Here is a 27,103-nt window from a genome sequence, read left to right as displayed (position 1 = left end):
AATCTGAAAATGATATACATTTTCTTAACTTAAATAAACATTTCTGATAAGGTTCCCTTAAAGAAATGTACTGGGAATTACATTTTACAGAAAAATAAACTACTCTCTGGTGGAAAAACTATAGAATGGTAACACTGTTTCAAAACATATCTTTCTGTAGTTGTTATTCATCTGACATATACGCTGATACCAATATATCTGCAATGAGCAAATATTGGCTGTTACTGCATCTTTATCAATCGAACTCTCTCACTGAGCAGTTGCAAATGCTGATAGTGGTGGTGTTGGAGTTTATGCTCAGAGTTCAGCCAGACACTGAGATTTTAAAAAAAACAAACATTCATCACCTTGCAAAGTAAACACTGAGTAGTTGTTGGTTTGGTCAACAAACTGATCAATTTCCAGACATACAGTATGACAGTATGGCTATCTTCTTACTACTTTGTATTGCAAATATATTGTTGGATCTTTTAATACTCAAAAATGAATTCAACCAAATGACCACATGTTTAACAGCATGACTGCACAAATACATGCAGCAATGTTTAATGCCAATTGCTGCTGTCACAAAATAAAATGAAAACAAATGCTATAACTGCAATCCTTGGGGATGTTCATGAGATGAAAAAAAAAGAATAAATTATCCTTGTTTTCTTCTTCTATGAAATGTTTACTTTTTGCATACGCGTATGATCTGATGTGGTTTAAAGTGAAAGTGTTTTTCACTGAGCTGGGCTTCTTGCCAGTTGGAGGCCTTTGCTCTCCCTGATGCATTACTCTGACACGTTTGAGGCTCGTGCTCTCTAGTACGCAGACCCACAGTGCAAACTGCTGCCTGGTCCTCCGCACTCCAGACCAAAACCACAGGCAGGATGACTGTGGCTTCATTGGTCAGAGGAAGCAGAGGGGTCTACAAACAAACTCAAACAGTATGACACTGTGATGAATACAGGAGAATAAACAAAAACACAGACTTGCACACCTTGGATTGAAACCATGTCTGGTCTCTTAAAACAAGTCTAGTGTTATATCCAAACATTAGAGAGTGAAATGGTGGAAAACCCAAAATGGAGACCCTGGCTGAGGTTTTAGAAGGACATGACCGTACAGTGCTGTAATTATATGTGCTGTAATGCTCTGTGGATCATAATATGTGCAGAGACGCATAGAGTCCTTGTAAAAAACACAGCCTTTCCACAAACCATGACCAAAAAACATAGCTTTGTATTGTAAACTCACAGTAAGAACACAGGCAAAAAACCTCTTGGTCCACAACATTAGAAGACTGCATCTCATAAGAAACATAAGAAGTGTTTCAAAATTCACAGCATGTGGAATCACCAGAAAATAGCTTATTTCATGCAGGACGACACAAGTTGTTACATAAACCTCCACAGTGTGGCTTTATCACATAGTGACTGAATAGTATTCAAACTTGTTAATATGACTTATACTGTAATTAGCAGCAAATGAGCTTTTGACATGGCAGTCTTGTGACATGGTGGTGGACAACCGAAAAGATTACACACACTTCACTTGTGGAACCTTAAAAGGGAGACACATTCAGAAATATGACACAAGAAATCAGCACTTTGTGTTGCTAAAAGGAATTATTTTTTAAGTACCTCAGTACTTAAGAGATAATTCTTGTTTTTTACAATTTGGGTCTTATCTTCTTAGTACTTGCCATCATTTGTATGAGTTATGACAACATTGTACTCAACAAAGTACAGTAATTGCTGAGATCTGGGAACACCGACAACAAAGTCCAACAGAGTAAGAAACATGAGCGGTTAGGTTATGTGTTAGTGTAATTTATAACAACTTCTTTATTTGGAGGTAAAACCAACTGGAGCACCCATAATATCAGCGCATAACATCAGCACAGGAAAACTGTGATGGGACGAGAGGTCAAAGCTGTACCGAAAGGTTATTCTCTAAACTGTTACGACAAGTTCAAGATCCAAGTTGTAGTGAACTGAATTCACCCTTTAATGAAAAACACATCAACCACATAACGACACAAGAATTTCAAACGTATGTGTATCATGTTGCAACTATTTGAAAACATAATGATTCTATAAGCGGGGTATTTCTAATGGCTGTGATGCTTGATTAATCTGTTGGAATGTCCTTTGTGCCATTGTTTCAACATGAATCACAGGCGGGTTGTTGATTCAGACACACACTTCCTCCTCATCTCTTCCTGTGCTTTACTGTCTAACTGCTTCTCCATGGCCTTTCAGGAAGCTTTCTATACTACATTCTGCCTATGAATGTTTCTGAGTCATTCAGTCTTGGATTTATGTCATTCTCTAACTTTATGATAAGGTTGTGATGTTTGTAATGTGACTGAAATTAGGGCTATGACTGTGTTTTAGTACTTCCGCACAAATTTATCGAATAGTAATGGTACTGGAAACATTTTTTAAACTTTGCCGTGCTGTCTTTTCATATGGTATGTGAGAAAGGCTCCCATTAAGGGCTGCTATTAACAATTATTTATTTATATTGCTGACTATTCTCTTGATTAATCTTGATTAATCAGGAAAATAGTGAAAAATGTTGGTCAAACTATCCCAGAGCCCAGCTGTGACAACCATCAAATGTCTTGTTTTGTCCAATCAACAGTCCAAAACCTAAAAAATTTAAATTTTCAGTCATATGAGACCAAGAAAAGCAAAAGATTCTCACATTTAAGGACCTGGCACCATCAGATTTTTGGCATTTTGCTTGGAAAAATTACCTGATTGATGATTAATCGATTATCAAAATAGTCAAATTAGTCAACTAGTCGATTAATAGCTTAATCATTGCAGCTCTAGACTCACATTAAACTCACTTAGGAATTAGTTAATGTGCCAAAAAGTCAATGTTTTCCTGACTTAATGAAAAAATATGTTAAAAAATGAAAACTAAACATTTGATCTTGCCAGAGATGTCCATGTAGCTTTACTTTCACAATGCAAAGATAAAAAACACATCTTAACTTGAGTGTGTTCGGTAAAAAAACACACAATAAAGTTGTGAAATAAGAACTAGAATCAGTTACATTAAAAACATCTTTTGTGTTTCTGGCAGCTTGTACGACAAAATATCTATAATGACTGGTAAGAGCTGCAGCTGCACAGTAACATTTTCCTGACATTGTAGTCTCTCCTTCAGCGTGTTAGTAACATGTAATTATGCTAAGCCATTGACCCCTCTGATGTTTTGGTCCAAATCCTTTGTAAAAATCAGTGCATCATCTCTATGCTCATTTTCCCACCATGACAAGCTAATTTCTTTAATCATAATGTCTTTCTCTTCGGTGAATATTGCCTCAAACACAAATTATTTCTGCCCTCCTCTCTCAGGGTCAGAAAGTTGTGGGAAATGCTGCTATAAAAAAGATTCATAAGGAATTTTAGTCACTGCATCGTTTGCTGATCTTCCCATGATAAAAACTATGCAAAGGCCAGCACTTATTCATCCATATTTAAGTATGCAGAGGTCCACCAACTTATACAAACTAGGACACTAGGGTTCAAGAGCCTTTGAAATCTTCAGAAGAGCTTAAGAAAACAGACACAACCTCCACTGAACTCTTATAACAATCCAACAATCACACACTGTTAATGTTAGTGTTGCCTCTGAGCAGAGTAACTCCTTTGTTAAGAGAAAAAGTCTGTAATTATATATAAGAGGCAAGCAAAAGCTATTGCTTTGTTGCAAGACTATGTTTTCTTTCATCTATCTCTTGTACTTATTATACTTACTGGATGTTGTCTTGACTGTTTGCTGTCAAATTACTACAGTGTAGTACAGGTTCAGTACATTAATGTTTAATTTAATTGCAAACAATATGACACCCCACCTGTAGAAACCTCTGTATGCAATGAGGTCATGTACAGCTGATATCACAACATCTCTGTTCATCTGGAAGAAGCCAGAAAATCATCACTTTTTGCTAACAGAAACTACTAATGCTGCTAGTGTACTTGTGATTTAATCTCTGATTTTATTTATTTATTTATTTATTTTAAGACAAAGGGACTCAAATCATTTCAAACCTGTCAGGAAGTGCAAGACTTAGTGTTTTTTAACCTGCGTTATTTAATCCCATTGAATCAGACTCTGGTACGTTTTACCCCTTGGTAAGATTTGTTTGGGGGGATCTGACCACAGCAATTGTGCTCGAGTCACAAACAAATTCTGGAGTTATTCAATTGCGGTGATAACGTGATCCGACCTCAATGAGTGAAATCAACAGTTGCTAGCAGCTAGTCAGAGAATGAGAGCTGAGGTCCGAATTGGTCTAGCAACAAAGTAAGTTGCCTTCTTGACAATCAGAATCTTCTTACTGTGTTTATAGTGTCACTCCTGCCCCATACACATCTAACTAATGAGCAGAGTGAACATTCTCACATGGCTTTTAGTCATGCATTTTGGTTTGCTTAAATTTTTTGTGTGAAAATAAAAACAAACCAATGGGAAAACACAACAATTTTACCAACTCCTCCACTGATTCTAACCTCCTCTGTTCCACAGACCTCCGTTGTTGTCCAAAAACTATTAAAAACTCATCAATGAGCCACACTGTTGCACTGGGTGACATGTTCCACTGTAGTCCTGCTGCCATAGCTGTATTCACTCAAGCACCAAATGTGTATTAATCTGCAGCTATAAATAGCAAAATATTCCTGTTTGCGTAACATTTGCTAAAAACTACAGTGCCCAGCTGTTTTGGGAAATTACTGAGCCTTTTTTTAAAAATATAACCATATATTTGTGAGCCATTTTTAAAGATTTACACCTTCAGTAGGAGCCACTGTGGTTGGAGCCACAGTGTAGGGGAGTCATGAAGTGAGACCCACTTACACATTGTTTTGTTTTTTTTCCTGCAATTTGATGACACCAGACTTATCCTAAAGCTGAAGAGAAATCCAGACAATATTTTACTAACACATAAATAACGATTTAGTCATTCTACGGTCATTTAATGACTGTCACTGGTGCAGAGATTTATTTATAATGGTGGTAGGGTGTCATATGTGCATTGTGCACATCTGGATTTACTTCAGCTACAGTGACAGATGCAAAAACACTCTTAATCTATTTCACAGCTTTGCCAAAGTTTACAGTCTATCCCTCACAGGCTGGTCGATCACTGGTGTGCAGTTCTACAATCGCTTGTTTTACTTGTAGTTTCTTACGAGGGGAAACAGGCGATCAGACTGCAGCCACTAAAGGGAAACGCTGCACCACTGCAGGCGGCCAAAACTGCCAAGTCATCACAAAACTCTGTATCGAACACTGACATAAACACAGATGTGCACACACAGACCCTGCCTGTTCCATGTACCTCAACACACAGAGGCACACCGCTCTCTTTTCTTTCCATTATGACTTTTGTTTTGGCTGAAGACCGTGCCGATTGCTTACTCTTGTGGTCTTAACCCTCGTGGTAGGGGAGCTGCTATCCAAACTCTGTTGGAGAGGTGTGAAATCAAACTCCATCTGCTTTGGCAAAGCTGACCATGAGCACAGAAGCTGAATGACCTACAGTCTGCAAATCCCAATTATAAACTTATCTCAACTCTGCGGATGCTGCACTTCATAAAAATGCTGTTTCTTCAAAAGAGTTTTTCTTTCTCTGAATTGAACAAGGCCTATTGTATAAAACAGTTGTAGCAATTCAGTGTTTTGTTTATGTTTTGGGTAAAATATGGGCTTCCTGGGCGGTCTATGACGACTTACAAGATTATACTGATCCCTCTAAATGTCTGCGGTGTCTGAATAATATCACAGGAAGCATCCTCCTTTACTGAGACACAAAGTTTAAGAACAACATATTTCATACTGTGGACAACGTTCCCATGCAACAGCTTTAATATGAGTCTTTAAGTCATGGCTGCATGAAAGAGAGAGCAATTTACAGTAACAGACTTTAACCACGCCGCATCTGGTTTTGATTAAGACAACACTTCTAATGTGACTGGATGGCTGACTTTTTTTTTTCTTTTTGCAGCTGCTACGATACAGCGAGCTGGAAACCATTTGAGCTGGTGTGGCTATCTTTTTTTTCTGTTGTTGTTGATGATGTTTTTCTGCCATTTGTTTCCAGGACTAACCTATTGTACTATTTCCTCTCCAAGGAAAAATAATGTGACACCTGGGTGATTTACCAAAGACTTGAGTGTTGGTGCCTGCAGGGTGGCCATTAGCTACAGCCATTATGCAAGGAGAGTGGGAGCAGCACACTGGGAGACAGATGTGCATCTCAATTAATGCCATGTGGTCAAGAGTCTGCTGTATGTGAGGTACCTAGATAACCAGTAAGGTTTAATAACATTAACACAAGCAGCACCAAGAGTACCACCAATACAAGACAAGAGTTCAACAAAATAGTTTATCAGTTATTATCTCTATTGACTTCCCTTCTTTATCTCTTATTTCCAGGAAGTCCACCCAGGGCCAATAAATTCCTGAAAGTTAAACCCTATTGATTTACTGGCCTACCTCTGGTACATGGTGTGCTGCCTTTCTGGAGGACGAGGTGGAAACCTGCAACTTATTACAGTGATCATTTTAAAGCAGCTTTTTTTTTTTTACACATAGTACCAAAAGCTCCTTCTCCCTGCTTCTCTCCAGATGGGCCTCATCCTGCAAGCATCTGGAAGTTAAAGCCTTATTTTCTTCACTCAAAAACTCAGGCCACGTGTGCTACCCTGAAGGTGAACCCTCAGAGATGTTCCTTTACTTAGTCTGATTCTCTGTGCTTTTCCCAGCAGTGTCACTAGACTGAAACAGTTTCAAACCCCACAGGTGGTGCCATTAATTCACTTTGTTGGACGTTCTCGTGGCTAGTGAAAGATGAAAGTAGGCTCTGAAAAATCGAGTTAATAGAAAATGCTGTCATGGTCGTGTGCGTTGTGCAACACATTGGCCTCTGGGGGCTTTTTGGTATGACACCTGCAAATCTGCCTACCACAACAGGAAGACAAGGGGCAAGAGGGGACAAGAACCAGATACAGGCCACCACACAGGACATCCTCGGCAAACAGCACTGTGGGAGGGCAAACAGGGAGCGATGGGACTAGAGGCCTGTCATCTTGTTTAGGTATGATGTTCACGACTCGTGGAAACCAAGTGGAGGGGAAACTGTTAACACTTTTCTTTTTCTGGATGCCCAGAGGCAAACAGAAGCAGCAGGAAACACAGCAGGTCATCTGTGAGTCATGGAAGATTTTTTTTTTTTTTTTATCACAGTGAGGTTTCTTCGTGCTTTTCAAAAACTGCGGCAAATTAGTTTCAACTATATACCAATTAATGGGCAAGGAAGCAATTTTGCTGTTAACACATTACAAAACCAAAAGTTACCACAGAGTATCTTGACAGCACTTTATTGACAATGTCTTTGAAGATAACATGTTTTTCTCATTACTCTTTAATTGACTACAACTCCCTGGTTCATTATTATCTGTCTCCACCTAATAATTTCATCTCTCCAACTGAGTTTCTTTCAGTTTCTCTTCAATAGGGCAAAAGAAAAACAGAATCAAACCCTGTCCCCACAGTCCCTCAGGTCCACGCTCTCTCATCTGTCTTCACTCATCAGTGCAGAGCACCAGGGAAATGAAAGCTGGGACAAACAATAGCAAGCTGATAGGAAACATCTTGGGTGTACATCCAGGTCTGCATTTCAGCATTGTCTTCCTTTTGACATGTCAACAGAAGTGAGTTGGGAATAAAGTGAGGCGTGTAAAAGGAAAAGTCCTTGAATGATGCCATCAGACCTATACCCACTCTGCTACTCCCACTTTTTCCAACAGCTCACCCCTTTTGGCTTCTTAGTGCCCTTTTTCACAAAGAACCCTTTTTTCCAGAGAGAGTTTGTGTTGTTTTGAGTAATGGGGATGCTGACAAATAGTGATAATCTGTCATGCTGCCTTTCCTGAGCTCAGGTTTGTCTTTCAGAAGTGGCCTGGAAAATAGAATACAGAAAAAAGAAAATAAGTCCTCTCATAAAAGGCAAGATGGACGACTGGGAGAGTCATAGCTTAGCACAGCTGGTGGAATGGATCTGGGTTTGAGCTCAAGAAAAACAGTAAGAGTTCTAGCAGTTCATGTCCGCTTGGTGCCAAGCATGACATAAAGGCCATTTGTTTTTCACATGCAAAACTCACATCTTTTATGGCAAACTCATGATATTTCATGTCATAGCTGACTAAATAAACATTCTGCACTATATCTGCACAAATGATTTCATTTCAATCAAAAACAAACATAAACATAAACATTACTCCATTTTCATCACAGAGATGGAAACAAAAAGCGAGAAGTCCTCTGGGCCTTGAATTTGGTGCTGTATTTCCTCTAATACTACATCTCAGGTTTCACTTGGTTCCAGTCATCCTGCATAGACACCACAGCGAGACATAGACATCAGTGAAAGCCCCTGAAAGCTTAATGAACAATGTCTCCACTGCTGCTCCACCCACTACCCCAAACGCCACCCACCAACCACCAACATAAGCAACTCCAGGAAAGACCCTCACCACAGTACAAGTAGTCTGTGGTCACTCCATCAGCCCGCTGCTGACTCCTCCTTCTGTTCCAGCCCCAAACCCCCCGACCTCTGCTTTTTTATGATTGGTTATTTGAGCCAGAGCCCAATGAAACTGTACGTGTTCCACAGCCAGAGCAGAGCGAGCGACCCAAAACCCCCAAGCTGGAGGGCTGCAGTCGAATCTGCTCCAAATTATTTGCACGGCTGCAGAGCACATGGGGTTGAAAGGCTTATATAAGCCTGTGGTAGGACCATCCAACCCGTGTCACCTTCTTTTAAATTCCCTGTGCTCTTTGTCTTTTTCATCAGAGACTATTTTAGCATCAAAAATATAAGCTTGGGGGGTGAACAAAGGTCATTTTTTACATCTACTTAACTTTCATTAGGAAAACTTTGCAATTGATGTATAAAAATGGGAGTGTGGGTCAAACAAACAGAATTTATGGTGACAATATGCACCTTTTTACATATACTGTAGATAAAAGTAGATTTTCCTATTCTCTGTTGGTTATTGATGTTACATTGTGAAAAACCTATAAAAACAGCAAAGCAATGCCTGTTTAGTGCCAGACGTCACCATGAAACTAAAAAAACAAACAAAAACAAAACAAGTCTCTACAGCCATGATAATGATTTTGTGAGGCACAATTGTGCTTTAAGCTAAATGCCATCGTCCACACACCAACATGCCCACAATGACAATGCTAACAAAGTGATGTTTAGCAGGTTTAATGCTTACCATGTTAAGCATCTAGTTTAGCGTGTCAGCATGCTAACATTTGCTAATTAGGACTAAACGCATAGTACGATTGATGATGATGTGAATGTCAGAAGTTTTGCAAATATTATTTGAAAATTAACCAAAATATTGGACAAATTGAAATTTTGTCCTGCGAATGGCCCTAGATGAAAGGTTAAGGAATTGCCGCAGTCATTATTCAATCTGAGGGGGACATGAGTGTGTGTACCCCATTTCAAGGAAACTTTCATTTCACTCAAAACCACAAAACTAAATTATCACCAAAGTCAGCAGGATTCATCCTCTGGGAACCATGTATGTACTGTACCAAATCCATCTTGTAGATGTTGAGATATTTCACTGGATAGGTGAAACATTTGAGCTGCTTGTGGTGCTAGATGAATAAATGGGGGATCAGCAAAGTCTTTAAGATTCATCCTCTGGGCACCATGGATATATGTACCAAATTTCCTGGCAATCCGTTCAGTATTTGTCAAGACATTTCACTAAAAAAAAGTCAGAGGATCACCAAAATCAGAGGGCTTCATCCTCTGGTCACCATGAATGTTTGTACAAAATATAATTCTGTATATTTCAGTCTGCACCAAAGTGGTGGATTGACTGACTGATCCATAGAGCCTTGTCTCCAGTGTGACTAAAAACAAGAATTTTGCAGATTACCATTTTAAAGTGCAAGACAATTCAAGTTACTTTGTAAACAGGTAATTCTATAGCAGAGTCCATGCTTTGATGGAAAACACAAACAAAGACCTCAGGCTCTCACTTAAATAGCACATGAATGGTGTGTGGCCATCGGGTATAAACTTGTCAAGAAAAGTTGTGGCTTTCAAAAGACAACATGCAGACACTCTGGGTGCCCTGTATGGTGTTTCAATAAATTTTAAAAACGTCCAGGCACAGGGGGATCGAATTAGCACAAATGACTCTTACCTCAGTTCTACTTTTTCAATTACTACCTCATCTCTTTGTGTCTCTGGCCAGTGTCATCTCCAACCAAAACATATCCAATAGCTTGCCTGAGACCGAGTCCTCTCCTGGACAAACAGATGGTAAGTCAGCCAGATCTTCAGCTGTCAGACAAGAGACGAATTTGTTGCTCGACCAGACAAAAAAAGAAAAAAAAAATGGGTCACCATTATACCACTGATAGCTGAAACAGTCTGGAGGAGGGCAGATACATTTTCAAGTTGGGGGGGGGGGGGGGGGTGCTATGAGGATCCCATATGAGGACACTGAGGAAAAACAAAAATGGTCCACATCAGGGAGATGCAGTTGTGTTACTTTTCACATGCAGAATTCAACTTTTAAACCGATATATGTAAATAATAGCAGATATAAAAAATGGCACAGTTCTTTTATGAATATTTGGACAAAGACAAAGGAAAGTTCAGTCTGCAGTCAGAGAAACTTTCTGGGGATTTTTGGTTGCCAGAGCAGATGCGAGGTCAGGAGTCCAGACCAGGTGGCTGAGATTTACTTTGATACTTAATCATATCTTGCCCTCCTTACAGATGTTTTGTGTAAAATGGTGCCAGGGTCTACTTAATCAAAAAGTCTTCATTCATAAGTCACAGACCACGAGTGCAAAAGTGCAAAAGTGCTGAATCTACATGCTGATTTTACAGCTCCACTGAGGAAAAGAACTGTTTCCAAAACAGTACGCGTCCATGTACAGCAGTTCATCATTTTATAGCTCTAAACTTCCAGATGATCTAGACTGTAAAAGTGTCAGTCAATTTGTTAACAAGTGACTATGAACAACCTGTGGAAGTGCTGCAGTTTGTCCTTAATTTGGTGCTACGTGTCTTTGTCCCCAAACTCTCTTATACTGGAGCAAAAAGATCTGCGTCATCACAAGAAAATAATCCATCAAATCAGTGCAAATGAGGACACAATCAGTGTCACAAACACATACACCAATGTGATGCTGTAGTTAATCATATTCCCTCTAATCAATCAACCCTTGCATATCAGAGTGCTGTAAACAACCATACTATTTTCAGTGTCACACAGTGTGCAGCCACACAAATGCACAATACTAGCACGACAGCATAACCAACCCACTGGCGCCTCTCACATCTGCAGAGAGAGAACAAAAAAACACTCCATATCCAACTGCTTCATCTGATTAACTTCATTGACAGGACACGAAAGTTGAGTCACACCATCACACACACAGGATGTCACACAGCTGTATGGGCTGCAGCCACCTTGCCGCCACGTTTCACTGGCTTGAGTCACAGCTCCTCTGTGACCCAGACACGGACCAAGAGGTGGATCCAGAACTTGGATTAAGTCTGAACGACTTAATGAAAATCAAACACAACAGAGGAGGAGGAGGAGGAGAGCACCGAGGAAACAGCAGACCTACTCCCAGCAACTTCCTCTGCAATGAATCAATAGAAGAAATATGCCAGCGGAGAGCAGCTTTCCTGCATCACGCTCTCTTAATAGTGGCTGGAGACGTTTTCAAAGGAGAACGAGGGATGCCAAAAAACCCGGTCAGAGTAGGATAAGTACAGCAAGTGCTTTAAGTGGTGACACAATGCCAGCATTTCACTTAAACAAGTGGCTTATTTTCACTCACTGATAAGCGTCGTTGATGTTATGTCCTTTTATGCTGACTAATAATAGTCTGTTGATGAACAAACAGATACAGGCTTTATTGTTATAGTGTGTTAGCTGGAGGTCTATTCACTTATAGAGTAGATGAAAGAGGAATAAAGAACAAACACCAAACTGTGTTAAGAATCTGCCAAAAATGGTAATGAAATGTTATCTTTCATAACCAGTGGTGGAAAGTACATTTACTCAAGTGCTGTACCTAATCTTGAAATCTTGTATAGAGCTGCAACGACTAATCGATTAGTTTCCAACTATTAAATTAATCGGCAACTATTTTGATAACTGATTCATCGTTTGGTCCAAATTCTCTGATTTGAGCTTCTCAAATGTGAATATTTTCTAGTTTCTTTAGTCTTCTATGACAGTAAACTGAATATATTTGAGTTGTGGGAAAGCTGTTATGGACAAAACACGTTTGAGGACGTCATCTTGGGCTTTGAGAAACAGTGATCAACATTTTTCACCATTTTCTGACATTTTAATGAACCAAACAACTAATCAACTAATCTAGAAAATTAATTATTGACAGATTAATCAATAATGAAAATAATCATTAGTTGCAGACCTAATCTTGTACTTTACACAAGTATTTCCATAAATACACCTACTCTAATACATGGAAAATGCAAATACTCTATTTTTTACTTTACTACATTTATTTTACAGGTATAGTTACTTTTTCCTTTGCAGAGTTTACATTCAAAACATATGATCAGCTCCTAAAATATGATATATGGCCCATATGTTACAGATCCAAGTACCCAGCAGTATATAGAGTAGTTCAAATTTGCTCCATTCAGACCAGCTGCAACATTTAAGTTCTGCTTGTTACTGAATCAGTAATGATTAGACAATATTATAATATACATTATAATATAACAGTATGACAGTATAAGAGTACTTGTACTTTTGATACTTTTGATACTTGTATGTATACTTGAAGTACATTTAGCTAATGATCCTACTTCTTCACTTCTACTTATGTAGGTCTACAATTATGAATGTAGAGATTTTACTTGTAATGATGAGTTACTTGTATAAAGGAGGGTTTTTTAGGGGGGTGGGGGGTGGGTGGGGGGGGTGTTGTTGTTTTTGTTGCTGTTGTTTTTTACATTACAGTACTTAACATTGCAGTACTTTTACTCAAGTACTCAAGTACCTGAATACTTCCACCACAGTTCACAACTACACATGTGCAAGGTATCATCTTTTTAAAAACTTAAGAGAATGACCCGTGGTAGCTCCTATAGAGCCTTTACCTTTTAGAGGATGCCAAGTGAAATTTGCAGGGCTTTTTTTTGCAAGGGATTGCTCAAATGTGATTAATTTCATGTATTTTAGCGAATCAAGCCCATAACATCCATAAAAGTAACTTTAAACTCACACTAGATTACTACAGTTACAATGTCAGTCTCTATATGGGTAATTTAAGAATCTTACAGACATTTTTCGCAATGGTCTGATTTACATCTTTTACCATTTAGGGACTTTGGTACATGCCGCTCTATGTTTCCATAACAGCACATTCTCATAAAGTAGGTGACGCAAACAATTTAAAATAGTCGATTCTGTTAACCAATCACATTATAGTTGTCATAAAAATCTTTGGCTTTCAAACAAAGTAATAAAAGCTCCGTGATAGTTGTTTGTCTTTAATTTACTGACAACGTTTTACTCACCTTGCCGGTCAAGAACTCCCGGATTTTTTGTCGCTCTAGTTTTGCAGTTAGTAACCAACTTCCCCGGACGAAAATGAGAAGAAATGCGTTTGTTTCAAGGGCTCACACACTTAGAAAAAAAAAAATCTTCAAGCGGCATAAACATTTAGAAGAGGGTAAAGGGAGAGAAGGAGACCAGTCGCATCCATCGGGGGAGGGTCCTGAAGTAAAGCCAAAGAAACTGGAAAAACTGTGACAGCACTGGGGACTGCTAGAGGAGGGAGGAGGAGAGAAAGGAGAGATGGCGCAAAGAGGAGGTTTGGGGAGGTCTTGGGGGAGATTGAGAGTGTTGTTTTTGTCTTCAGCAGGCCTGCAGACCTTGATGTCAAAGTGTGTAGGAATTTTTAGAGGAAAAATAGTCCAGTGGGATGATGGAAAGCAGGAGAACTTTGTCTGACTCTTGCAGGTGGAAAGAAACAGCTCATTTTTATCGCCATGAACTGTAGATCGAAAAAATATGAAATTGTGGCCTGACGATGGTGCTAATAGATGGAAATAGGTTATTCTCCTCGGATCATGAATGTGCTCTTGCAGTTAAATGGCAATCTTTCTATTAGATTTCGATCATTCTTATATTACAAATTATTCCCCACAACAAGAAAAGTCAACCACAATTAGGATTCATTCTCTGTGAAGGTCTACAACAAATTTAAAGTAATAGTTTTATATTTTAGTAAATACATTTATTCTCTTTCTTGCAGGAGTTAGATGAGGAGTCTGATCAATATGATGCTGGATCCAACAGCAGATTAGTTTAGCTTAGTTTAGCATAACCTGACTCTGTCTGAAGCTGCACAGAGTCAGGTTATATAAGCTGGAACATGACCCACCATGAAACCAGAACTTGTTTTTACTCTTTGTACAGATTAAACAAATGAGATATGTGTTAATTCGTGAGCTTTAGAGGTGCTGGCTATAAGATTTTGTTACCAATTTGGACAGAGCGAGCTGTTTACAGCTGTTTCCAGTCTTTATGCTATAGCCTGGTGCACAACAGAGCATCTCTTAAAGTACCAGTGGGTAGGATTTAGTGGCATCTGGTGGTGTCGACGTTGCAGATTGCAACCAATTGAATACCTCCCCCTCCTCTTCCAAGCGTGTAGGATAACCTATGGTGGCTGCAAAAGGCCCTCTCTACAGCCAGTGTTTGGTTTGTCCGTTCTGCGCTACTGTAGAAACATAGTGGTATAAAAGGCTAAAGTAACGAAAACATAATGATTCTTATTTTCATTGGATTATACACTAATTAAAACATATTTATGAATGTTATATTCCATTTCTGCCAAGTCCGTTCTGCTAGATGCCACTGGACCTTTGACGTCCCAGTTATGGGTGATGTGCATTACTGTTTCTGGTTGTAGGGGAGAAGCGGGAAGACCTGGGTAGCAATAGGGATCACGGGTGTTTTTATATTAAGGAGAAATGATTAACATATCAACAGCAAGAGAAGAGAACATCTCTGCCGCGATGTGCCAATTTGTCAAGATACAACTCAGAGATTAATTTTCATTGCTTTCCAGTCGATCCTTAGGTCTGGTCTCAGTGGCTCATTAAGATCCTTTGAGAAAAATTCAATCCCACTCAAAATACTCGCCTCTGTAGTAGACATTTCCAGACAGGTGATTTAGTTGTGATGGCTGGGGGACAGAGAAGACTCAACAAAGGGGTGGTACCTTCTCTATTTGCCTGGAATGATTATACCATACCCGCACCAAGGCTTAATGTTTGGGAATGTCGGCTGAGATGCCCTTCCCCGGGCTCAGTAGTGTCTGACTCCGACTCCAAGATGGAAGTGCAAATAGCGCCTGATCATAATTACTGTGTTACTCCAACGACCTCAGTAATGGCAGATGAGTTGGCAAACGAGAACGAAGCATTTAAGAGAAAAATACATGAGCTACAAAACCAGCTTGAAACTTTACAGCTGCGGTCCCATTTTGGGCTGCAACATCTTGCAGGATCAGACGATGACATTCAGGGTTTTTTTGGGTTTTTTTAGCTCATAAAATATAATTTTTATTAGCATACTCTCATGTGTATTTGTTGTAAGTTTGTTTTTTTTGTTCTTCTTCGTTTTTAAACATGTTTGGTCCATGTTTTTTTGGAATAGCCTTAAATTAACCCCCCCCCCCCCTCTCTCTCTTTCTCTCTCTCTCACTATGTATGTGTGCCTAGTCCTGTGTGTGTGTGTGTGTGTGTCAGTTTCAGTAATGTATAGTTAACAACCATAATCTAAAACAGTCTAAAGCGATTATCATTTCATTCTTAGATTTGCGTCACACAAGCATTTCCAGGCCTTTTGGCAACTGGTGGAGCCTGCTGTAAAATCTAAGATGGTGCGGATCACCAGTGCCAATGCTGCCTCTGCCAATAGCAATGAGCCAACTCAGAGCAACAGTAAGTTATGTAATCTGGGTCTGAAAAAACAAATGAAATTAAGGTCATGCTTAACACCGTGGATAGGTCTGATTTAAATGGTCTCTGCTTTATAAAACAGAAAGATAATGATGCAGTTGGAATATCTATCCAGGGCTGTCAAACTCATTCTATCATGGGCAGAGTGTATACAGGTTTCTGGTTGAATTATGCTTTATAACAGGTGAGCTGGCTGAAGAGAGGAGCTAATTCATGAACTCAGCTGTTCATCGGTTCAATAGAGAGAGTAGAGTTGGAACAAAAACCTAAATACACTCGGCCAACAATGGGTTTGACAGCCCTGATCTATATCAAGGCAGTATATTTCATTATATTTTATACATTGCATAATTATGAGTTGTTCCTCCATTTGTAGAAATCTATGGATGCTTGACCTACTTCAGTGATTGCAGATTTTGTAAGTTGCTTTTCCAAAAGCATCCGCTAATTAACTAGTGTAAAATAATGAGTTGTGTGTAACAGCTATATCTAGGCCTAGACTGATGAGATTCATTTTGTCTGACTTTTTCACTTGCTTCACTAGTTTCTTGTATAAAGACAAATAGATTATTAACATTTACCTGACATGTCTTGACTGCCAAATCCTGCAGTCCTCATCAGAGGTTTTGCTGAAGCTTCCTGTCAGCTGATTTATTTGGGCATGGTCGCCCTACTTAAACTTCAGCAACTAGTCTATTGCCTGTATGAGAGTCTATGTCAAGAGGTGTATCCAGAGGATTAAGGAGAGCAAACTCTTTGACAAAGTCATAACATTATCAGTGTGTGGAAGCTCTGATCAGCTGTTACAACTTAAAACATGAGCATAAACATAAACATGAACATGCTGTGTACAGTTTTACAGACGTTGCATTAGATGGTTTCCGGACTTTGAAGTTCATACTTTTCAAAAACATTTGGCACTGCAGGTGTTGCCTCACGCTACATTAATGTTAATTCTGGTCTGTAGTTTGTAAGAGCATCTATATTAAGTCTCTTGGGTTCTTAGTTAATGTTCGGTCAAATACCATCTTCTAAATATTTTTCTCATCATCTTCAGTCACCTTTTAAAAAGTTTTTACCTGCTAGAAAACCATATGGCCACCCTTTATGCATGCTGTGTTTTTCACATGTGCAGCCATGAGTAAATTCCCCATATTATCAAGTAGATTTTTTTTCCCCCAGGCGTGTTTGCATGAGCATATGAGCTACAATGGGTAGAGAACTCTCTGTGGTTGACCAAATTTCATTGCAGACTGCCAGGAGATATGTTAAAGATCCCCTCCACACTTGGTTTAAGATGCTGTTTATACTCTGCTTTGAATAATAATGTGTGTCTGATCATTTTTTTTCCCACTAAAAAAACAGTTACCTTGTTAAATCATAAAAATGACATCTCTTCTTTCTCACTCACTGAAACATCCAGAATCTATAACTATACAAATATTTTTCATTTCAGGAGTTTAACTGCTGGACACAAGATGTCTCCTACGTCACTGTAAAGTCCATTCACAGTGTTTGTGCACTGGAGGCTTCAAGTTTCCACATCACACTTGTGTAAACTGAATATTGGACAACGTCTGGCTCCAAACTTGTTATGATGTCACAAATCATGCTCATAGGTACACACCATTAATTCAGGTTTTTGGTGAGCACAGAGAAACTTTCCTCCTTCAGCTCATAAATGTGAACAGTTTTCTAGCGTCAAACTGCACATACATCATTCTGAACAGTGAAGCTCAAAGTTCCAACAAAAGAAACAAGAAGAAAAACATATTTTGGATCTAATGATTGACCAATATCAGTAGTATATTATTATTGTTACTTTTCTGCTTTTCCTTTTTTGGTTTTATCCATCATTTGATCTACAGTATACTTGACCAAAAGAATGTGGAGACCTGAATCTTATTCTAAAACCATGGGTAGTAATATGCTGCTTTAACAAGGTTTTGGAACCTGGCTGCAGGTATTTGCTCCCAATTACCCACAACAGCATCAGTGAGGTCAGGTACTGATATCACTTTTCCAATTCATCCCAAAGTGTTGAATGCGGTTGGAGTTGGGATTCTGTGCAGGCCAGTCAAGTTCCACATTTATGATTCAGTAAAACATTTCTATATGGATCTTTTGACATTGTCATATTGAAACAGCAAAGTTGGAAGCACAATATTGTCCTAAATATAGTTCTACACTGTTAAGATTTTCCTTGCTTACAAAAAGCATCAATAGACCAAAAGTACTCAGAAGTGAGTAGCCAGGTGTGTCCACATACTTTTGGCCATGTAGTCTGTTTGTCTCACACATCTGCACACACACTCTTTCTCTCTCTCTGTGTCTGTCTGTCTCTCTCTCTCTCTCTCTCTCACACACACACACACCTTATTGACAGCTGTGTAATAACCTCCTCTGAGCCAGCCTTTGCAGGCAGCAGTTGGAGGGTTTCCTCCCAAACAGTAGGCGAGCCATGATAACCAGCCTGTTCAGGACGGGTGTTTTCCCCCCCTGCTGAGTGCTGACACAGATAAACAACTCATGGATAGAGGTCTGGTGGAGCACACATCCTCACTGCACGGAAACCAAGAGGAGGGGGAAATAAAATTGTTTCCTGCAGGCCACATAGGGGCCGAGCAGCAGTCCCATACTGAGGACACTGAGAGGGAGAGTCATCATATTAGAGTCGCTTCCAGTTGTCCTGGTATGGTTAGAAAACTATTCATAGAGCAAAGTGGGTGCAACTTTCTGTTAAATCCAAACAAACATCATTCCTAACATTCAAATCTTGATTTCTCGATTCTGGAAACATGCCCTGTACACTGTCCACAGTATCTCTACTAATTTCAATTAGAAACAGTTGAATGTCAGATCCAGACAAGCAGATTCATGTAAATAACGAGTACTTGTGTTCATGGGCTTTTGGGAAAGCCTGTTGACAGACTAAGAGGTTCAAAATATTGTCTATTCTTAAAAAAAATAGTCTTTATTGGGTGTTCTGGAGACATTTAAAGAGAAATCAATAAAAATAAAAATGCACAATGTTTGCTTTTGGGTCTGTATTGTCTCATTGTACAGGAAGCAGAGAGCTTGAAACTGTTTTCACTCAGGTATGATTGTTTCTGAGGTAGTGTACTGGCCTTTTATTAGGATTTTTTAGTGGGAGATCCTGAATCCTGCAAGCCATTTGTTGATAATCTGCCAGATATGTTGTGATCAGAGTGGAGGGCTGGCATTACATCAGTTGAACATCTGCATGCTGGTCCAGACCCGTACGTCTGTTGATGTAAAGAGCACTAAATGTTTGCACCTGGGGGGCTTTTGAAACAATCACTTGAATGCTCTATAGATATTTTCTTTGGCTTGAAATACTGCCATCTAGTGACTTCTTTGATATTAAAGGCTACTTATCCTCAGTCTTCAGGCACTTAAATTGTGTACTCAAACATTGTTCAACCACACCTAACTTTTAATTCTAGCGAAGATCCTATATCATATTTACTCATGTAATGACTATGTTGATTTTTATGTGATTTTATCTAACTTTATTTGAGTGCATTTGGGGTTTTTCCTCTTTCTGAGGTTTTGTGTATATTTTATGTAGTGAGTCACATAAGCTCTTTTACCCATTTACAGTCACATAACAAAGAGGAATGTTTGGCCTTATGTACTACTGACCTATGACCTCTGTCTGCTGATCTTTACCTCTTATTGCTCACATATACAGTATATGGTCACTATTAGGCTGTGTGGATGGAATGGTCATGTAAATATCAACTTCATGATTGAAGTTATGATCAAAAATGTTAGAGGTTAGAGAAAGTTTCCATTCTGGTTTCCATTCCAACTGTACCCTGTTATCTATGCCTTTTATCTACAACATCCCCCCTGCATTCCTTAAAAATGACAGAGACACAGACCCTCATGCTTTCTCTCCAAGTGTTTGTCTTAACAGACCTCTGTTGACTAAACAGACCAGACCTCTATCTGTCATTTTTAATATCACACTTAATATAATTTCTTCAACACAAAGTTACCACATGTGTCAAGTTGTATTTTGGGTAAACGGAATAAAATGTTGCACAAGACGTCTAATATTTATAAATTAATATTTTAAATATTCACTCAGTGTTAACATCATAGCGTCAATGTGGAGTTGGAACAAGCTGATAAACAATAAATAAAACAGGGTAGAATAATGATTTTTTCCTCACAGCTACTTTAAAGGCACCAGAAGTGGGGAAAATGTCTTTATGCAATTTTATCTCTCTTTTTAAATTGAATCAGGCTCACAGCTGATAATGTTGCTCATTGCTCACTGTTTTTTATGCAGAATCATAAAAATCAAATGAAAATAAAAACTGATTGTTAAGGTGTTTAAAGAAGTGAATATTTATAAAAACATTCAAGTAATATCGACTTCTGAAAATCTTACAAACCTGTACTCATGCATGGATCCTTTGCACATACAATGCACTTTAATGTACAATCAGACTATCCACTACAAATTATGTTTATGTTCATGTCTAATTTTGTATTTGTATTTTGCATTTTTATTTTGTAAAGTTATTGTTTAAAGTTATTATATTGTGCTTATAGTTTAAGTTTTTATAGTTTTATATTTAATTCTCTGTTTCATTGTACAGTGCAACTGACTGTTCTCTGTGCATATGACAATAAAGATTTGATTTGATTTGGTTAAAACACAGACCATAAATCAAGAGTAACTGAGAATCATTACATATGATAAATTAGCACAGCAGATGTGAATCCCACAATTAACCGCTCATTTTTCTTCCTCGTTTTTCAGTTAGTGAGGGTCATTCTTATTGTCTAAACTGAAAATAAAGTCATAAGCTCCCATTAAATTGTGCAGCAGACCAAACACATTTCTTTTCAGATTAAACATAATGACAAGTCCGGCAGCATATTATCACAGAGCAAAAGGCTGACTGAGCTGCAACATATAATTCACAGCCTATTATAGTCTATTCTTCTTCTTTGTTTGTTTTTTCTTTATTTTTCTTTCATTTATATTCTTCTTTTAACAACAGTTCTATTCAGTAAAACGTATTTATTTTATTAACAGTAGCAACAGCAGGTCATCTTTTCGATTTCCTGCATAGTCGCTTGTTCCAGCTGGTGGCGGTAATGCACCTTTAACCTAGTTTGCGAACCGCCAATAAACACTAAAGAAGAAGAACAACAACCAAAAACTGTGACGTATTTCCGGCATCATGTCAGCCTTCTACTGAAACCGCATGGTTATCAACACACATTACCACAATTAAATATATATATTCTCGAGTCTGGCGGTTTCAGTGATGAAGTTTGAGTGACAGAAGAGGTCCAGAGGTATGTTTAGTTTTTATCTTTATTGTGTTAGTGTGGTGTTATCAAACGTTATCCGAGAAAAAGATGCAAAAAGTGTCGAAGTGTTGTCACGGGTCGTCAGATGGTCCTCACTACTCGCACACCTCAACTTACACGTAAAGTCCTAATACAGAGTAGCTGCAGAGGAGACTGGTATATGGTGGTCCAGGGTTACTAAAGTACAACTTATCAGAAGTAGGTGCTTTATTTTTTAAAGTATAGGTTTTAAGGCGACGTTGCCTCCATTGTACCTGTAATCAAACATTTGTTGTCTTGCACCTGAATAATTTTGCTTTGACATTTGGTCCCTCTTTTAAAGGACAGGTTCAAAATTTTTCAAATCTGTCTTAAAGCTATAACATATAATTATTCCGCATTAAAATGTCTAAAAACAAGTAGACCTACGTTATATATTTTATTGAGTTGTGTACTTAGGCTACATTTTCCCAAATGTTTCCAACAATTTTCAAACCTAGAGAAATCTGTAATTTTAATCAAAGTAACGGACCGTTTCATTTGGTCGCCTGTCAATTGCGTCATACCTCTCTACCAAAGAGTATAATTCACAAGATGCATGCCTAAGCGTTGTGTTTGTTTGCTACAATGGCTTCTACCAAAGAGTAACTTACACACATACAAGGTAATTCATCGGCGTTGTGGTTGTTCAACAGAAACTGTTATAAATTGACTTTAATTCAGTTTTAAGCCACATCTCTGTGGCTGGTTGGGCTGTTTTTAACTATATCTTTTAGCTGGATGAAAGATTTTAGTCATTGGACGTCTGGATCTCAAGTTATCAGAGAAATAAACTGTTGCAACTGCTGCAAATGTTGGCAGCATTAGCAGCAGCTTGGCTAACAGCCCCCCAGGAAGTCTAGTGCGAACATTGTTGGAAAAACATTGATTTTTTTGGGGTGAAACAGCTTTAATTAGTATTTTTAACGATTTTAATCTGCGTGTACGTTTGTTTTTGGAGAGGAGGAGACCTCTGCGGATAATTCAGCTCCTGGTAGAAACCTGCCAAACATCTGGATCTACAGTTATAAGAGAAATAAACTGAACAAGTGTTAGCAGCAGCTCAGCTAACAGCCCGTACTAGACGTCCACTGCTTTCCGAAGATTGTTGGAGAGACACTGATGTTTTAGGTGAAACTGCTTTATTCAGTGTTTTTATCTGTAATCACCGGGTCCGTTTGTTTTGGAGAGGAGGAGACCTCTGTGGGTAATTCGGCTCCCGGTGAAAACAACCTGAACGATTAACACTGGAGTAATCCTATTGCTGGTAGGATCCCGTAAGCTGGTTGTTTAACAATGAAGACAACAACTCCCATGATCCCTTGCTACTTCACACCGTCATCACACTCCGTCTTTTGTTATTGTTTTGATTGAGAGACCCCTAGCAGCTGAAATTACATATTGTGTGTTTAAAACAACAGTCTGGTGCCCAAATAAGCACTGAAATAGGTTTTCCAAGAAGTCCAAAAGCCGAAGAAATGCAGCAACATGTATCAACAACACTTTGTCCTAACAATCTTCAACAAACACTATAAATAAGTTGGAGTCAATCTATAAAAATATTGTTCATGAGTTCATATCTGATTTTAAAAATGCCATATACAGCATGCCACACATTGAAAGGTAGTACTGTGTTTTTTGCACAAAGATCAAAAAAAAAAAAAGATGAATCAGGTTTGTTACTTTTCAGGACTCAGTCTAATATTTCTTCAAACTGTCCTTTAAACAGATGGCAGAAGTTGTACAAGAGAAAAGTCGTGGCTTGAAATTTGCCGAGCAGCAACTCCTGCGTCACGGCTGGGAACAAGGTGAGATACTTGATCGTTACTGATTCTGTGCAACAATCCGAACGCTGCAGGGTGACAGACTCTTGCAGGTTTCTTATTCAGTCCACTCTGTCCTCAGGTAAAGGACTTGGGCGAGCTGAGAACGGCATATCAGAAGCTATCAAGGTCAAAGTGAAATGTGACAAAGGAGGGGTGAGTGTGAGACGATACGCAGAGATTATTTGATTTTCTGCAGGATTTACTTTAATTTTAATTGATCCAAACAGTTTTTCTTGTGTAAGTTGATGTTTGTAGACTCATACTGTGTATTGCTTTTCACTACCAGGTTGGTCATAAGGAAGGGGAGCAGTTCACCTTCCACTGGTGGGATCATGTCTTCAATAAGGCTTCCTCCAGTCTGCAGGTGGAGTCTGATCAGGTAGGGCTTACAGTACCTTTACATGTCTGAACACACACTCAAAGACACTCAGAATCACCTGTATGCAACACAACATGATCAGGACATTTTGTCCAAAGGTAAAGTTTCCATGTTTAAATAAAGATTTTTATGCGAGTTGTGTAAATTTGGATGCTTTTTTTCTGCCGTCACAGGGTAACTTATTTCAGAATGAGGAAATAATCACTTGTTATATTTGGTTTATTTATTACTCAACATTTGCTGAGGTCACTGGCTGACTCAGGACTGATAAAACTTCACCTCCCCCATGTGTGAAAGTGTTGTGTCATCGTGATAATGTTTTAAGGAGCAGTTTGTCACAGCTACAACTTTGAAGTGTACATGAAAGCTAAAGTTACAATTAAAATAACTTTTCGGTCACTTAAACAAAAAAAACATTTTTTTTAAATACTACAGATCAGTCACATATTACACTGATTAGTTCCTCTTCTCTTCTTAATCAGTGTAATCAGCTGGTTTAGTCTTTGACGGAGGCTCAAGTGTTTGTTTTTTTGTTTTCTGTGTGATCCAGAATGGTATAACACTGAAGAAGACGGTGGAGGAAGATGAAGAAGATGGGATGATCTCCAATAAAAAGCCACGGAAGGCCACGCTGGCTAAAGCCAAACTTTATGGATGCTTTGTCAAGGTCATTATCTGTTTATTTGTTATTTCTTATGAAATTATAAAATTAGTTATTTTACCCGCTAAAAGTTCATATAAAAGACATTTCCTGCTGGCTGAGAATATTCTGTGGTGGTTGAATGTGAACAAGGTGACGGGGGTTATAAACAGCATTAAACTGGGAAGCTAATCAACAATTACAAATGAAGGTACCACTCCAGTAAACTGTCATTAATGGTGAATTAAAGGAGAAACATATGGACATGTTGGATGTGAATACACCAACTGTTTGTTTCAGATCCTGCACCAGCACAACAATCCTGTACATTTTTTTTTGGATTTTAAAATTTGACTAATTCTGATCTGTTTCCTATTTCTACGCTCCTCTTTCAGTCAGCCACACTGCTGTCTGGTCAGGAGCAGCCGGAGCCAAAGTCTTCCAACTCTGATGACAGCAGTAGCTCAGATGAGGAGGAAGAGGACCAGAAACTGGATCTCTCCAGCACCACCAAGTAAGAACTTCATCTGATGCAGCTTTTCTTCATCAGATTCATAATTATTTTTCTCAAAAGCTGCACAATATTTGATCAAAGTCGACATGACAACAACTTCTTGATTTCATGCCATCCTTCCTCTTTCATTCCGTACAGCTAATAGTCTTTCTTTTCTTCCAATCAATCATCTTTTAATTACTTTATTATTCATCCTCTTTGATTTATTCCCAAAAGCACTTTTGTAGATACACTCAGCTTGTTGTACATTTTAAGTTGTTCATTAATATTCTACAGCCTTTCTGATGCTGATCTGATGAAGGCTTGTGGAGGAAGAACGGCTCACAAGTAAGTTAATCCATACAGTTCAACAAAGCATGACTGCTAATTCCCATATTAAAGTATAAGGCTGCTCACAAACAAAAACAAATTAAAAAGGAAAAAGTAAAGTTTGTCATATTTCAGAAGAAACAGAGTTAAAGAGAACAAGATGTAATCTTCATTGCTACTGTTGTTTTTTTTCTAGAGGAGCCAGGCACGGCTTGACTATGAGCGCCAAGTTAGCCAGGCTGGAGCAGCAGGAGGCTGAGTTTATGGCTAAGTATGGCAAAAAGAGCCAACCAGCAAGTGATTCACCAGTTTGTGTTTCACCGTCCTCCCAGTCAGCTGACCAGAGAGCGGAGCAGCAGGAGGATATGACAGAGAAGTGTAAAAAGATGAAGAAGAAGAAATCCACTGTGAGCATTGAGTTAAATGGTGATGTAGCGTCTGAAAGCTCTGAAACAGATGTTAAGCCCAAAAAGAAGAAGAAGAAGAAGAAAAGGAAAGCCAACGAGGACACCGAGGAAACAACTGATGCAGTTCCCGCTGAGGAGGAAGTGATCTGTGTAGAAAACGGTGAAGCGGACCATTCTCAAAAAACAAAAAAGAGAAAACATAAAAAGAAGGAAAACAAAGCAGAGCAGAACGGAGAAGAACCTTTACCAGAGAGTACTGCTGAGCTTCACACTGACACTAAAGTGAAGAAGAAGAAAAAGAAATCCTCCAAACATCACAGTGAGGAAATGGAGAGTAATGATACAGAATCCAGCCCATCAGAGCCGGTCCAGGACTCTGTTTCAAAAACCAAAAAGAAAAAAGCTGCAGTTGTTTTGGACGAAGCAGAAGTTATAGAGGAAGATTTTCCAGTAAAGCAGAAACGGAAAAAGTGTAAAAAGGACAAAGAGTTTATAGGTGACAATAAAAACGAAGAGGAGCTTCCTCCAAAGAAGAAAAAGAAAAAGTCCAAAGAGTAGTTTTTCATAAAAACATGCTTTGGACATTGATAAGCAGATTTATGGTGGCTGATTGTGGAAGTGAATCAGCTCTGGTGCGTATGTGCCAAACATAGACTGTATGGAGACTCTGCTCTCTGACAAGCTTGTAAATTTATTTAGATGTTTTCTATCGATTGGAAAGTACTTTAATATCAGTAATTCAGACCAGTAACTCAATAATGACATCCAGCAGTTGTGCCTCTTCTGCCTATTAAACATTTTCATCTTGTATGGAACAGATGACTAGATTATTTTATTCAATCAATATTTACTGTAAGCTGTTAAAGCTGTTGCAGATTTCAAGGTCAATTTGATTGTTTATTCCATTGCTGGTGATACAGATATTTTAAGATTGTTGATTGTATACAAGATGAAATAAGTTGTATCAGTCAGTTCATCTTTTAGTTTGATGTTAATCCACACAGTGCAACAGCGAGAAGCGTTAGACGGTGATAGACAGATGGTTCATCCGCTCACCTGCCAACTATTTTTTGAAAGTGCCTGTCCTTTTCTAAACAGTTTCTGAAGATGACTTCTCAGATGGTTCTGTGTAACAAACCATCTGAATACACAAACCCAGCTTTTCTGAACTGACACTAGAAATCAAGTCGATGTTGGCCAATTATTAAAGCTGGAGCCAGTTAATACAAAGTTGCCTGTATTGACCACTTCAAGTAAACTTGATGCATTTTAGCGGACAATTAATATAAAATGTCAATAATTCAGTGTACTTTCTGCATCATGAGCAACTCTTCTTAATCTTGACAACTGTGCTGTGTTTTTACTGCAAGGATGTAAGACATGCAAATTAAATGATGTGACACATCAAACTGCAGCTGTGTGATGATTTCAGATTTACAGATTTAATTTTTTTTATTCTTACATTTTCCAAGTTATTTACAAAAAGTATTCCAGCATACAGGAAAAAGAACTTAAAAAGTTTAGTACATATAATATTTCTGCTCACCAAACCCATCCTTCCCTTTCTCCTAAAAGGAAACTAA

The 27,103-nt window shown here is 38.6% G+C and overlaps 2 protein-coding genes across 2 annotated transcripts in view; one reads left to right on the top strand and one right to left on the bottom strand.

Annotated features, from left to right (window-relative positions):
- pear1 (platelet endothelial aggregation receptor 1) overlaps positions 1-13,890 on the bottom strand; it is a 52,758-nt gene extending 38,868 nt beyond the window's left edge. Inside the window, exon 1 of the mRNA XM_044358157.1 lies at positions 13,616-13,890. The gene's annotated coding sequence lies outside the window, so the exon portion shown is untranslated. The remainder of the gene's footprint in view (positions 1-13,615) is intronic.
- Positions 13,891-21,266: 7,376 nt separating this feature from the next.
- Positions 21,267-26,929, top strand: gpatch4 (G patch domain containing 4). Its single transcript, XM_044359913.1, has 8 exons — positions 21,267-21,412; positions 23,175-23,253; positions 23,351-23,424; positions 23,558-23,650; positions 24,201-24,317; positions 24,686-24,804; positions 25,081-25,131; positions 25,310-26,929. Exons 2-8 carry the CDS (start codon positions 23,175-23,177, stop codon positions 26,076-26,078), a joined length of 1,302 nt encoding a protein of 433 aa, XP_044215848.1. The 5' UTR covers positions 21,267-21,412; the 3' UTR covers positions 26,079-26,929.
- Positions 26,930-27,103: the final 174 nt, after the last annotated feature.

The sequence above is a fragment of the Thunnus albacares genome, chromosome 8 (assembly GCF_914725855.1).
Source record: "Thunnus albacares chromosome 8, fThuAlb1.1, whole genome shotgun sequence".
Classification (NCBI taxonomy): domain Eukaryota; kingdom Metazoa; phylum Chordata; class Actinopteri; order Scombriformes; family Scombridae; genus Thunnus; species Thunnus albacares.
The sequence above is the reverse complement of the archived record's forward strand: the minus strand, read 5'-3'. Positions and strand labels throughout refer to the sequence as shown.

What these genes read in the sequence shown, in the direction of transcription:
- gpatch4 (XM_044359913.1), top strand. Translation starts at nt 23,175, where the DNA reads ATGGCAGAAGTTGTACAAGAGAAAAGTCGTGGCTTGAAATTTGCCGAG. An exon ending in TGCAGGTGGAGTCTGATCAG is followed by an intron (nt 23,651 to 24,200) that starts GTAGGGCTTACA and finishes TGTGTGATCCAG; the next exon opens with AATGGTATAACACTGAAGAA. An exon ending in TTTATGGATGCTTTGTCAAG is followed by an intron (nt 24,318 to 24,685) that starts GTCATTATCTGT and finishes CTCCTCTTTCAG; the next exon opens with TCAGCCACACTGCTGTCTGG.